This window comes from Giraffa tippelskirchi, chromosome 5 (assembly GCF_054371585.1).
Source record: "Giraffa tippelskirchi isolate mGirTip1 chromosome 5, T2T-mGirTip1v1.2.pri, whole genome shotgun sequence".
Classification (NCBI taxonomy): Eukaryota; Metazoa; Chordata; class Mammalia; order Artiodactyla; family Giraffidae; genus Giraffa; species Giraffa tippelskirchi.
The window spans coordinates 177,212,743-177,226,677 of NC_137279.1; the positions used below are offsets into that span (position 1 = coordinate 177,212,743).

At 41.7% G+C, this 13,935-nt stretch overlaps 1 protein-coding gene across 1 annotated transcript; it reads left to right on the top strand.

Annotated features, from left to right (window-relative positions):
- The first annotated feature begins 2,094 nt into the window (after positions 1 to 2,094).
- LOC145505302 (putative olfactory receptor 2B3) lies at positions 2,095 to 3,057 on the top strand. The gene has a single exon (XM_081487023.1). It carries the CDS (start codon positions 2,095 to 2,097, stop codon positions 3,055 to 3,057), a length of 963 nt encoding a protein of 320 aa, XP_081343149.1.
- Positions 3,058 to 13,935: the final 10,878 nt, after the last annotated feature.

Here is a 13,935-nt window from a genome sequence, read left to right on the forward strand (position 1 = left end):
ACTTTCTGGCCATTTTCTCCCCCACCCCATCACTCTTTCTTTCACCTCCCCCTGTCTCATAATGGTATTACTGTCAACTTAGCTTCCCAGGTCTGAAACCTCAAACTCATTCTTGTTTCCTCCCTCTTCCTCACCTTCTGTACCTCTCAGTTACCAAGTTCTGCACGCCTCTTTCTGATCTCTCTTCTCTTCTTTGTTGTCTGGAATGTTACCCTTCTTCTGTCTTTCCTTCATACCTCTCAGCTGGTCTTTCTCCAATGTCTTTTCCTAACTTCCACCCAAATAGTGATATTTCTAAAATCTAAGCCTCAATGAATTACTTCTCTGCTTAAAACTCATCTGATACTTGCCATGGCCTAAATGATTGAGTCCATGCTCATTACCAAGGTACACAATACCTTTTTCTTTCTATTGTTTGCAAGCCAGCCTGCCCTCAGACCTTATCACATGTGTTCCCTGGTTGCACAAAGTTCTCTCTTCGTTTTATCCTTTGTACCTACTACTCCATTTGCTTGTAAAACTCTTCCTTGATTTCTTTGCTTAGCTAATTCCTGTTCGTCTTTTAAGATTCACATCATGGGCCCTCTTCTTGGAGAAGTCTAGCTTTCAAAGGCTAGTTCAGGAGCTCCTTTAATGGGCCCCCATGACCCCCTATACTTACTCTTGTCACAGCACTTATCACTTGAGTACCATTCATTGTTTATCTGGCTCCTTCCTATGTGTGCACTTTGAGGGTAGAAATTTTTTATTTCTGTATCCCTGGTGCTTAGCACAGAGCATTGACTGCCAGCCCATATTTCCATCAAGGTGCTAAATACATTGGAATGTGCTTTGTGTCTTTATTCTTCTATTTCCCCCCACAGACTGTGAGCTTCTTCAGGATTAGGAATATACCATGTTTGTTCTGGTCTCTTTCAGTTTTTGTTTACCATTTGATGAACGACACCAGGAAGATAATTTGACTGGAATGAACATCATTGAGCTTCCACTTTGTGCTAGCAACAGTGCTGTGTGTGCCATGCATATCGTATATTACTTCTCACAGGTTCTGTTCCTATTCCTGGTAGATATTATGTAGATTTTACAGAGAAGGAAATGAGGCTCAAGGAGATTAAATTACTTAAACAGGGCCACAGTTGAAGTACCAAGACTTGAACGTCAATCTTCCAATTCCAAATCCCATGTTCCTCTGCTAGAACCACTTCCTATGATACCAAAAATGAAGAATCAGCTCTAACTTTTGAGATATAAACTAAACTCTTGAGCTCCCTGACTGTCATAAATCTCAACTCTAGGAAGAGAAAAGACCCCAAAGTATAGATTACCACTGGGAGGGATAATCCTATCAAGCAGAAAGAGTCAGAGATGCCAAAGCTGACTTTAAGCCAAAAAGACAGCTATTATTCTGCCTCAATTATAGTTTGAAGGTCAAGCAGGAAAACTTCTTTTCAGTTGTGAATAAGGCCAGGAAGAGGCCCAGTGGTGAGCAACTCCATCTGAAATAAGATCAGATACGAGGAAGCTTCCAGAGACACCAAAGATTCAAGAAACACAGACCTGGGTAAAACTTTCAAAAAATTTTTCATGTTTCTGGAGTCATATAATCTTGCCCATATTTCTGACTTGCACTGCCTATATATATGTAGTGGTCTGAAGTTTAAAGCACCAAAGGAAAGAGTTTTGAGTGATTTGTTTTTTTCACAGGAAGGAGAAGGAAACTTCAAATCTTCATCATCACACTCTACACCAAGATTAAGGCAGAAGAACCTCAAGCAATGCACTGTGCGATGGTGGCTCCTGAAGCACAAGAAAGCAGATGGCCTTGCTAGGACTAAGAGAGGGAACAAAATGAGAAACTGGAAGTTTTGATGAAAGATTCACACTTGAGAAAATGAAAATCTCATAAAGTTTTCCCTCCCCTTCCGTAATTTAGCCTCATTCTAGATAGACCTCAGTCAATGCCCTGATATTAATCCCGAGTAGTATCTAAATAAAATCATCGACCTGGCCAACAACTGAACAGTCATGGTAATTGATATGCATCCTAAGCTGGACCAATAGTCGGTTCATTTCTCTTTCTGCAGCTGAAGGAAAATGCAGGATTTCCTCTGGGAGAACCAGAGCTCCGTGTCTGAGTTCATTCTTCTGGGCTTCTCTAAGGATTCCCAAATTAATGCAATCCTCTTCAACATCTTCCTCTTCCTCTACCTCTCTACCCTTGTGGGCAATGGGCTCATTGTCACCTTAATCCACTTGGACTCCCGCCTCCACACACCCATGTACTTTTTCCTCAGTGTCCTCTCCATGCTGGACATGAGCTATGTCACCACCACTGTGCCCCAGATGTTGGTGCATCTGGTCTGTCAGAAGAAAACTCTCTCTTATGTTGGGTGTGTGGCCCAGATGTACATCTTTCTGGTGTTGGGCATCACTGAGGGCTGGCTGTTCTCTGTCATGGCCTATGATAGATATGTGGCCATCTGCTACCCACTCAGGTACAAGGTTATCATGAGCCCATGGCTGTGTGGGACAATGGTGGTCTTTTGTGGACTGTGGGGGGTCAGCTGCTCTCTAGTTTACACTGTCTTCACTATGCGCCTGCCCTACTGTGGCCCCAATGAGATCAACCACTTCTTCTGTGAGGTTCCTGCTGTTCTGAAGCTGGCCTGCGCAGATACATCCCTCAATGACCAAGTAGATTTCATCCTAGGTTTCATCCTTCTTCTGGTACCTCTTTCCTTCATTCTGGCTTCTTACATCCGCATCTTTACCACCATATTGAGAATTCGCTCAGCCCAAGGTCGGCTCAAGGCCTTCTCCACCTGTGCCTCCCACATCGCTGTGGTCACCATGTTCTGTGGACCTGCCATGTTTATGTACATGAACCCTGGGGCCAATGCCTCCCCAGAGCGGGACAAGAAAATGGCCCTGTTCTACAATGTCATCTCTGCCTTTCTCAACCCCATCATCTATAGCCTCAGAAACAAAGATGTAAAGAGGGCTTTCTTCAAGCTAACAGGCTGGGGCAGGAACACAGAAGGCTACAACCAGACCTGAAACCATAGGTTCTGTGGTCCTTCCACCCCATTCCCTCCTGTAACCCTATGGACAGGCAAGAATCACTCACTCTTAGGGGAGATGATATGTGAAAGTAAGTACCTGGGTGGGACAAGATGATGGCTCCAGTGGGTTGTCTTTAAGTATCAAGAGACTAAGCTATGGACATCTTGCCAAGGAAAGACCCATGTCTAATTCTTTCCTGTTTCCCCAGGGCCCAGCCAAGAGTCTGACAAATCAAAGCATTTACTGAAAGCAAATGTTGAATAACTGAACTCATGAGGACTGGACCTATTAAATCAACTCTAGGTAGATGGGACAAGATGGCTCATAGGACCCGATTAGTGAACTTTATTTTATCTTAATCAAGAGCATGAACAGATCTAAAGAAACATAGTTTCGGGGTAAAGGAAAGGTGACCTTTGGAATGGGATTCAAGGGTTGGTGATAGTCCAGCCAGTATTTCCATGATGAGCCCTTGCTATGGTGAAGTGATACTTTGAGGGGGTCTCTCAGTACACAGGTAAAATGTCACCCAAAACAAATTGTAGTGGGTCAGAGCTCATACTTTGCAACATACTATCACTTTGTAGGATTGTTATGAGAAGTCAATGTAGGTAACATTCTCAAAACAGTGCTTGATACACTGCTTGCTTTACGTAAACATTGTCATTCTTCTGGTTATAGTTGACTTCTTTTTCCTAACACCTCAATTACCAAGCAAACAACTGAGACCATTTCCACTTAGCCATTCTGCTCTCTGGAAAGGAATAGCTAGCAATACAACTGGAAAGGTTGTTATTCGTGTATCAGTTCAGTTCAGTTCAGTCGCTCAGTCGTGTCCGACTCTTTGTGACCCCATGAATCGCAGCACGCCAGGCCTCCCCGTCCATCACGAATTCCTGGAGTTTACCCAAACTCGTGTCCATCGAGTCAGTGATGCCATCCAACCATCTCATCCTCTGCCATCCCCTTCTCCTCCTGCCCTCAATCTTTCCCAGCATCAGGGTCTTTTCCAATGAGTCAACTCTTCTCATGTGGTGGCCAAAGTATTGGAGTTTCAGCTTCAACATCAGTCCTTCCAATGAACACCCAGCACTGATCTCCTTTAGGATGGGCTGGTTGGATATCCTTGCAGTCCAAGGGACTCTCAAGAGTCTTCTCCAACACCACAGTTCAAAAGCATCAATTCTGCAGCACTCAGCTTTCTTCACTGTCCAACTCTCACATCCATACATGACCACTGGAAAAACATAGCCTTGACTAGATGGACCTTTGTTGGCAAAGTAATGTCTCTGCTTTTAAATATGCTATCTATGTTGGTCATAACCTGCCTTCCAAGGAGTAAGCGTCTTTTAATGTCATGGCTGCAATCACCATCTGCAGTGATTTTGGAGCCCCAAAAAATAAAGTCTGACACTGTTTCCACTGTTTCCCCATCTATTTCCCATGAGGTAATGGGACCAGATGCCATGATCTTAGTTTTCTGAATGTTGAGCTTTAAGCCAACTTTTTCACTCTCCTCTTTCACTTTCATCAATACTTCATTCTTATGTGGATTTAGTGAGTTTGGCAAGTAGGATCTGTCACCAAGAAGCTTATCAGTGAAACTATAGAAAAATAATATCCCTTCAAGATACCAAAGAGGTCCTGATTGCAAACAACCACTGCTCCTCAAGAATACCTCCATTGATATAGCTCTCCCAGGGTAGAGCTTTCAAAATAAATATTTGTTCATATTGGAATTGAGTAATGATGGTGTTAAGAGAGTACTTTATTGAAGAGGATATCAACAGGTATGTAAGGATATAAATATCATAATGGGTGCTGGTTTCTCTTACCAGTGCCAGAGCCTTTTAGCCATGACTGTGGCCCCTTAGAGTCCCCAGCACCTTCTAGGAGGCACAGAAAAATTGCTCCACAGAATCTTAGGAATGGTACTGGTCACACAGCATCTATCATACCAAGCTGTATGTACTCAGTTATTTGGTGAACAGTGTTGTTGAGAAACTACTATTATTCAATTTCACCTTGACAGCTGAAGTCCATGCATGTTTGTAGTTGCTTAGTCGCTACATTGTGTCCAACTCGTGTGATCCCATGGCTTTCACCTCCCAGGCTCCTCTGTCCATGGCATTTTCCAGACAAGAAGACTGGAGTAGGTTGCCATTTCCTTCTCCAAGGGATCTTCCCAACCCTGGAATCGAACCTACATCTCCTGCATTGGCAGGCAGATTCTTTACCACTGAGACACAAGGGAAGCTCCCTATGCATGTTAAAATCATACAAAACAAGAACACGCTGGACTCGGTATTGGGAACTGCTGGTTCCTGCCTGTCTTTCAATGTATGGAATTGTATTTTAAACCAATGTGAGGGATAATGCTTTCTACACCCTGATTATACTTTATTTAAGGGCTGTAATGGTCATGTATGGATGTGAGAGTTGGACGGTGAAGAAAGCTGAGCGCCGCAGAATTGATGCTTTTGAACTGTGGTGTTGGAGAAGACTCTTGAGAGTCCCTTGGACTGCAAGGAGATCCAATCAATCCATCCTAAAAGAGATCAATCCTGGGTGTTCATTGGAAGGTCTGATGTTGAAGCTGAAGCTCCAATACTTTGGCCACCTCATGTGAAGGGTTGACTCATTGGAAAAGACCCTAATGCTGGGTAGGATTGGGGGCGGGAGGAGAAGGGGACGACAGAGGATGAGGTGGTTGGATGGCATCACCGACTCGATGAACATGGGTTTCGGTAGACTCCGGGAGTTGGTGATGGACAGAGAGGCCTGGCGTGCTGCAATTCATGGGGTCGCAGAGAGTCGGACACGACTGAGCGACTGAACTGAACTGAACTGAACTGAATGGCAGAGGAAGTGATGTAAATGAGTTCTTTGAAGTATACTTCTCAAATTAAGTGAAATTGATTCCATTTTCTATGCAAAAAAAGAAAAAGGCAGAGGAGGAGGAAAGAAGAAAGGTACATAATTTTCAAATCCTTTAAAGTACTTGCATCAATAACTTACTATTGGCCTTACCAGTGTCAACTTCTGCCAACCTGTGTTCTCTTTTCCTAAAACTCTCAATATATCCCATGTATAATCCAAAATCTCAGATTAATTACTTATTACTATGTGTGCTGAGTTGCTTCAGTAGTGTTTGACTCATTTCAATCCTATGGACTGTAACCTGTGTACTATACATTAACCCATTCGATATGGTATAGATTGTCAAATATAGATCAGGGTAAAACACTGTGGTGTTCTGAAAATGTGACTTGTTTGCTCAAAATGTTGTTCATTGAAATTAATTTACAAAAAAGAAATTCACTCTTTTTGCACTAGAAAGTCATTTTCATAAAGGTACAAGAAAGAAAATGATGCAAAAATATATTTTTTTTCTGCTTGAGAATATATAGTTCTCAGATATCTCTAGCTTCCTAAAAGCATGGTTTCTAAACTGGAATGGACAGAAGGAGAGTCAATAAGCTGCCTTCAGCACAGAAGAAAGTCCAATAGCTAATGGGGCCTGCCCCCCTCATCCTACCTGTGTGGAGCTTCCAGATAGCATTTGAGAACCTCTCAAATATGTACCATCAGGGTTCAGCAGACATTAAGAAAAACCACCTCATCCAACAAAAGAATCCTATACAACGGTATATTCTCACTATGTGGCAAGCAATGTTCTAAGGGTTTTATATATATATTACCTCACTTAATGCTGACAGGAACCTTCTTTGGTAGATACTATTATTACGTCTATATACGATTACAAAGTACAGAAAAACAGCAAGTATGAAGCAGAGCCAGCTGTCAAACCCAGCAGCATGGCCCCAGAGTCCGCACTATCAATTTCCACATGGCTCAACATGAAAAAAGGAGACTGAAATACACAGAGAATGGGAAAGACTAGAGATCTCTTCAAGAAAATTAGAGATACCAAGGGAACATTTCATGCAAAGATGGGCTCAATAAAGGACAGAAATGGTAGGGACCTAACAGAAGCAGAAGATATTAAGAAGAGGTGGCAAGAATACACAGAAGAACTGTACAAAAAAGATCTTCACGACCCAGATAATCACGATGGTGTGACCACTCACCTAGAGCCAGGCATCCTGGAATGTGAAGTCAAGTGGGCCTTAGGAAGCATCACTACAAACAAAGCTAGTGGAGGTGATGGAATTCCAGTTGAGCTATTTCAAATCCTAAAAGATGATGCTGTGAAAGTGCTGCACTCAATATGCAAATTTGGAAAACTCAGCAGTCGCCACAGGACTGGAAAAGGTCAGTTTTCATTCCAATCCCAAAGAAAGGCAATGCCAAAGAATGCTCAAACTACTGCACAGTTGTACACATCTCACACACTAGTAAAGTGATGCTTAAAATTCTCCAAGCCAGGCTCTAGCAATACATGAACCGTGAACTTCCAGATGTTCAAGCTGGTTTTAGAAAAGGCAGAGAAACCAGAGATCAAATTGCCAACATCCACTGGATCATCGAAAAAGCAGGTGTTCCAGAAAAACATCTATTTCTGCTTTATTGACTATGCCAAAGCCTTTGACTGTGTGGATCACAATAAACTGTGGAAAATTCTGAAAGAGATGGGAATGCCAGACCACCTGACCTGCCTCTTGAGAAATCTGTATGCAGGTCAGGAAGCAACAGTTAGAACTGGACATGGAACAACAGACTGGTTCCAAATAGGAAAAGGAGCTCATCAAGGCTGTATATTGTCACCCTGCTTATTTAACTTATATGCAGAGCACATCATGAGAAACACTGGGTTGGAGGTAGCACAAGCTGGAATCAAGATTGCCGGGAGAAATATCAATAACCTCAGATATGCAGATGACACCACCCTTATGGCAGAAAGCGAAGAAGAACTAAATAGCCTCTTGGTGAAAGTGAAAGAGGAGAGTCAAAAAGTTGGCTTAAAGCTTAACATTCAGAAAACTAAGATCATGGCATCTGGTCCCATTACTTAATGGCAAATAGATGGGGAAACAGTGGCTGACTTTATTTTTCTGGGCTCCAAAATCACAGCAGATGGTGACTGCAGCCATGAAATTAAAAGACGCTTACTCCTTGGAAGGAAAGTTATGAACAACCTAGACAGTATATTAAAAAGTGGAGACATTACTTTGTCAACAAAGATCCGTCTAGTCAAGGCTATTGGAGAAGACAATGGCAACCCACTCCAGTACTCTTGCCTGGAAAATCCCATGGACGGAGGAGCCTGGTAGGCTACAGTCCATGGGGTCGCTAACAGTCGGACATGACTGAGCGACTTCACTTTCACTTTTCTCTTTCATGCACTGCAGAAGGAAATGGCAATCCACTCCAGTATTCTTGCCTGGAGAATCCCAGGGATGGCGGAGCCTGGTGGGCTGCCGTCTGTGGGGTTGCACAGAGTCGGACACGACTGAAGCGACTTAGCAGCAGCAGCAGCAGCAGTCAAAGCTATGGTTTTTCTGGTGGTCATGTGTGGATGTGAGAGTTGGACTATAAAGAAAGCTGAGCACCGAAGAATCGATGCTTTTGAACTGTGGTGTTGGAGAAGACTCTTGAGAGTCCCTTGGGCTGCAAGGAGATCCAACCAGTCCATCCTAAAGGAGATCAGTCCTGGGTGTTCACTGGAAGGACTGATGTTGAAGCTGAAACTCCAATACTTTGGCCACCTGATGGGAAGAGCTGACTCATTGGAAAAGACCCTGATGCTGGGAAAGATTGAGAGCAGGAGGAGAAGGGGACGACAGAGGATGAGATGGTTGGATGGCATCACCGACTCAATGGACATGGGTTTGGGTGGACTCCGGGAGTTGATGATGGACAGGACGGCCTGGCGTGCTGCGGTTCATGGTGTCACCAAGAGTCGGACACGACTGAGTGACTGAACTGAACTGAAGTGAAATGCACAGGGAGGGGCTGAGGAAACAGAATGAAGAGAAGAAAACTTTTAAAAATCCAAAACTATAATTCATATCCTGAGAGATACGATTAAGGATATCATCTATAGAATAAGTAAATGATATGAAAGAAGAGCAATCAGAGAATAAATAACTCTCAGGAGATAAAATAAAAAATGAAAACTAAAATAATTATTCAATGACATAGAAAAAAAATCAAAGAAATATGAGTAATAGAAATTCCAGAGTTAGAACAAAGAAAATAAAAGGGATGTTGTAAAATAAAATTTCCCATAATTGTAGAATCTGAATCTTTTCAAATGCCCTAATCCAGGAATGAAAACAGGCCCACACAAAGGCAAATCACAGAACTTCAGATGCTGGGAGAAGGAAGCTTCTAGAGAGGAGAATGAGAACTAGCCTGGCACCGACTTCTCAATGGCAGCACATGGGGCTGTAGGGCAGAAAAGCAGTGCTGGCAGTATTCTCAGGAATAATCCACACCAGCCAAATTAAAGGCAACTGCAGAGATACAAGCAGATACAAATCCATTTCCCATGTTCCCTTTCCTACCAGAAAGCGGTATACAGCAGAAGGCACAAGCTAGGACAGGAAAGCATGGGATCCAGAAAATAGTGGACCCAAACTGGAAGCTCTAAAGAGGCAGGGGACAGGTGTATGGCAGATGTAGATTAGAGTGGGAAAATTATAAGGTGGGTAAGATGACAAAACATCAAGAAGAAATAAGGATAAAGAGGGAAAACAAGGCACAGAGAAAGATATAAGGTGATAATTAAATCAAGAAAAAAAAACAAAAGCTGTACTATAAACTTTTTTATAGTATACCTAACGGTAAAGTGATTGCTATTTAAACAATCATAATGACATAAACACTGATTACTGATTTATCTAAGATCATGATACAACTATTTGAAAGGATGATAAAGAGGAATAGGGTGGGGAGTATACATTAAATTTTCATCTATCATAAAGGGAAGGCAATTTCACTCTTACGTGCAATATAAAAAACTGATAAACAATAAATAAATGAGCAAACAAAACAAAACAAATGCATAGATACAGAGAACAGAGTAACATTTGCCAGATTGGGGTGGGGGTGGAGGTTGGGGTTGAGGAGGAAGAAACGGGTAAAAGGGATTAAAATGTATGGTGACAAACAGAAAGTAAGTCTTTGATGGGGAGCATGTTGTAATATACACAGAAGGGGAAATATAATGTACATGTGAAAGTTATATGATGCTATAAATCAGTGTAACCTCAATAAAATTAATTTTTTTAATTTTTAAAAGATTTTTTTTCATGTGGGTCATTTTTAAACTCTTTATTGAATTTGTCACGATGCTACTTCTATTGTTTATGTTCCAGTTTTTTGACCATGAGGCATGTGGGATCTTAGCTTCCCAACCAAGGATCAAACCCACACCGCCTGCACTGGAAGTCTCAACCACTGGACCACCAGGAAAGTCCCAATAACATAATTTTTAAGCTAATTTTTTTTACTATTATGTAATTAAAATATTTTAGAATTTTTTTCTTCAGTACATTGTCTTTGTCAGCACCAAGGCCACTTTTTGACTTCTCTAACAGTTTTCCAGAGTACACCACTTACTACAGACTCTTTGAATCCGTGAACGGTGAAAACACTGGAGATTTTATCCCAAGTCACAAATAGCCATTTATATACTGTAACCTTTGGTTTGGTTTGCTTTGGTCTTGCTGATGATATAAGTGATTTCCACAGCTTATCTACCTGCTCTCTTTTTCTTCTGCAGTATATTTTCTTATAACAACCATACAAAAGACTGTATGCTACATGTATGTAATATTGAAAGAACTATAATAAAATGAAGACCTGTAAACCCACCAACAAGAGAGCAAATAGAAAATTACCAGTTCCAGTACTTCCCCTGATACATTCCTCTCATACATGCACACTCTCACTCTGTCCTGGCCTCTGTAATTATTCCCTTATTTCTCTATGTAGTTTTACCACATGTATGTATGGCTTTATGTAAGACATACTTTTGGTTTTTTCTATTTACCAACTTTATGTACATGTAACCATAGTGTATGGATTCTGTGGCTTGCTTTTGTTCAACATCATGATTTTGACTTTATGTTATCTTAATCACTTGATAACTGAGTTCATTTTATTGCTCTCCAGTATTCCATCATATGAATCTGACATCTCAAGAATATGCACCCATTCTTTTGTTGATGGACATTTGGGAAACAAAAGGCTTTGGCTATTTCAAAGCAAGTCACTGTAAACATTCTTGCATTCATGTGTATTCATCCACTTGTGCAGAGATTGTCCTCGCTGCACTGCCAGGACTAACATTACTGGGTAATGTGGTAGTACAGTTCACACTCCCACTAGGTGTGTATGAGATGGGCCAGCCGCTACAAGGTCACCACCTCTTTGCTACTCTCCTACTTCCTAGTTTTGTGGTCACCTAGTGATTGAGAATGGGTATCTTATTGTTAGTACTAATGAGGATTAATGATATCTTTTCACATGCTTAAGGGCAATTCCTGTTTCGCCACTTGTGAAGTGTTTTAAGTCTTTTACTTATTTTTCTACTGTACTTTTTTTGGTAATTCTCTTACAGATTTACATACACACTAAATATATTCTATGTGCTCATCCTTTGTCATATATATATATTTCAAAGAATTATATATATACATATTGCAATAATTTCTACAAATTTGGAGTTTGTATTTTTCCCTTCTTCACACTCACATACACACATACACACTCATAAACACAAACATGTACATAAAAATAAACACACTCACACAATTTCAATTGTGTACACACACATAGTGCTTGGCTTCTCTCCAGCACATCAGTGCAGTTCAGTTCAGTCGCTCAGTCGTGTCCGACTCTTTGCGACCCCATGAATCGCAGCACGCCAGGCCTCTCTGTCCATCACCAACTCCCGGAGTCTACCCAAACCCATGTCCATCGAGTCGGTGATGCCATCCAACCATCTCATCCTCTGTCATCCCCTTCTCCTCCTGCCCCGAATCCTTCCCAGCATTAGGGTCTTTTCCGATGAGTCAACTCTTTGCATGAGGTGGCCAAAGTATTGGAGTTTCAGCTTCTACATCAGTCCTTCCAATGAACACCCAGGATTGATCTCCTTCAGGATGGATTGATTGGATCTCCTTGCAGTCCAAGGGACTCTCAAGAGTCTTCTCCAACACCACAGTTCAAAAGCATCAATTCTGCGGCGCTCAGCCTTCTTCACTGTCCAACTCTCACATCCATACATGACCACTGGAAAAACCATAACCTTAACTAAACATACTTTTGTTGGCAAAATAATATCTCTGCTTTTTAATATGCTATCTAGGTTGGTCATAACCTTCCTTCCAAGGAGTAAGCGTCTTTTAATTTCATGGCTGCAGTCACCATCTGTTGTGATTTTGGAGCCCAGAAAAATAAAGTCAGCCACTGTTTCCCCATCTATTTCCCATGAAGTGATGGGACCAGATGCCATGATCTTAGTTTTCTGAACGTTGAGCTTTAAGCCAACTTTTTCACTCTTCTCTTTCACTTTCATCAAGAGGCTCTTTAGTTCTTCTTCGCTTTCTGCCATAAGGGTGGTGTCATCCGCATATCTGAGGTTATTGATATTTCTCCCGGCAATCTTGATTCCAGCTTGTGTTTCTTCCAGCCCAGCGTTTCTCATGATGTACTCTGCATATAAGTTAAATAAGCAGGGTGACAATATACAGCCTTGACGTACTCCTTTTCCTATTTGGAACCAGTCTGTTGTTCCATGTCCAGTTTTAACTGTTGCTTCTTGACCTGCATACAGATTTCTCAAGAGACAGGTCAGATGGTCTGGTATTCCTATCTCTTTCAGAATTTTCCACAGTTTATTGGGATCCACACAGTCAAAGGCTTTGGCATAGTCAATAAAGCAGAAATAGATGTTTTTCTGGAACTCTCTTGCTTTTTCAATGATCCAGCGGATGTTGGCAATTTGATCTCTGGTTTCTCTGCCTTTTCTAAAACCAGCTTGAACATCTGGAAGTTCACAGTTCACGTATTGCTGAAGCCTGGCTTGGAGAATTTTGAGCACTACTTTACTAGCATGTGAGATGAGTGCAATTGTGCAGTAGTTTGAGCATTCTTTGGCATTGCCTTTCTTTGGGATTGGAATGAAAACTGACCTTTTCCAGTCCTGTGGCCACTGCTGAGTTTTCCAAATTTGCTGGCATATTGAGTGCAGCACTTTCACAGCATCATCTTTCAGGGTTTGAAATAGCTCAACTGGAATTCCATCACCTCCACTAGCTTTGTTCATAGTGATGCTTTCTAAGGCCCACTTGACTTCACATTCCAGGATGCCTGGCTCTAGGTGAGTGATCACACCATCGTGATTATCTGGGTCGTAAAGATCTTTTTTGTACAGTTCTTCTGTGTATTCTTGCCACCTCTTCTTAATATCTTCTGGTTCTGTTAGGTCCATACCATTTCTGTCCTTTATCGAGCCTATCTTTGCATGAAATGTTCCTTTGATATCTCTAATTTTCTTGAAGATATCTCTAGTCTTTCCCATTCTGTTGTTTTCCTCTATTTCTTTGCATTGATCGCTGAGGAAGGCTTTGTTATCTCTCCTTGCTATTCTTTGGAACTCTGCATTCAGATGGGAATATCTTTCCTTTTCTCCTTTGCTTTTCGCTTCTCTTCTCTTCCCAGCTATCTGTAAGGCCTCCTCAGACAGCCATTTGCTTTTTTGCATTTCTTTTCCATGGGGATTGTCTTGATCCCTGTCTCCTGTACAATGTCACGAACCTCTGTCCATAGTTCATCAGGCACTCTGTCTATCAGATCTAGTCCCTTAAATCTATTTGTCACTTCTACTGTATACTCATAAGGGATTTGATCTAGGTCATACCTGAATGGACTAGTGGTTTTCCCTACTTTCTTCAATTT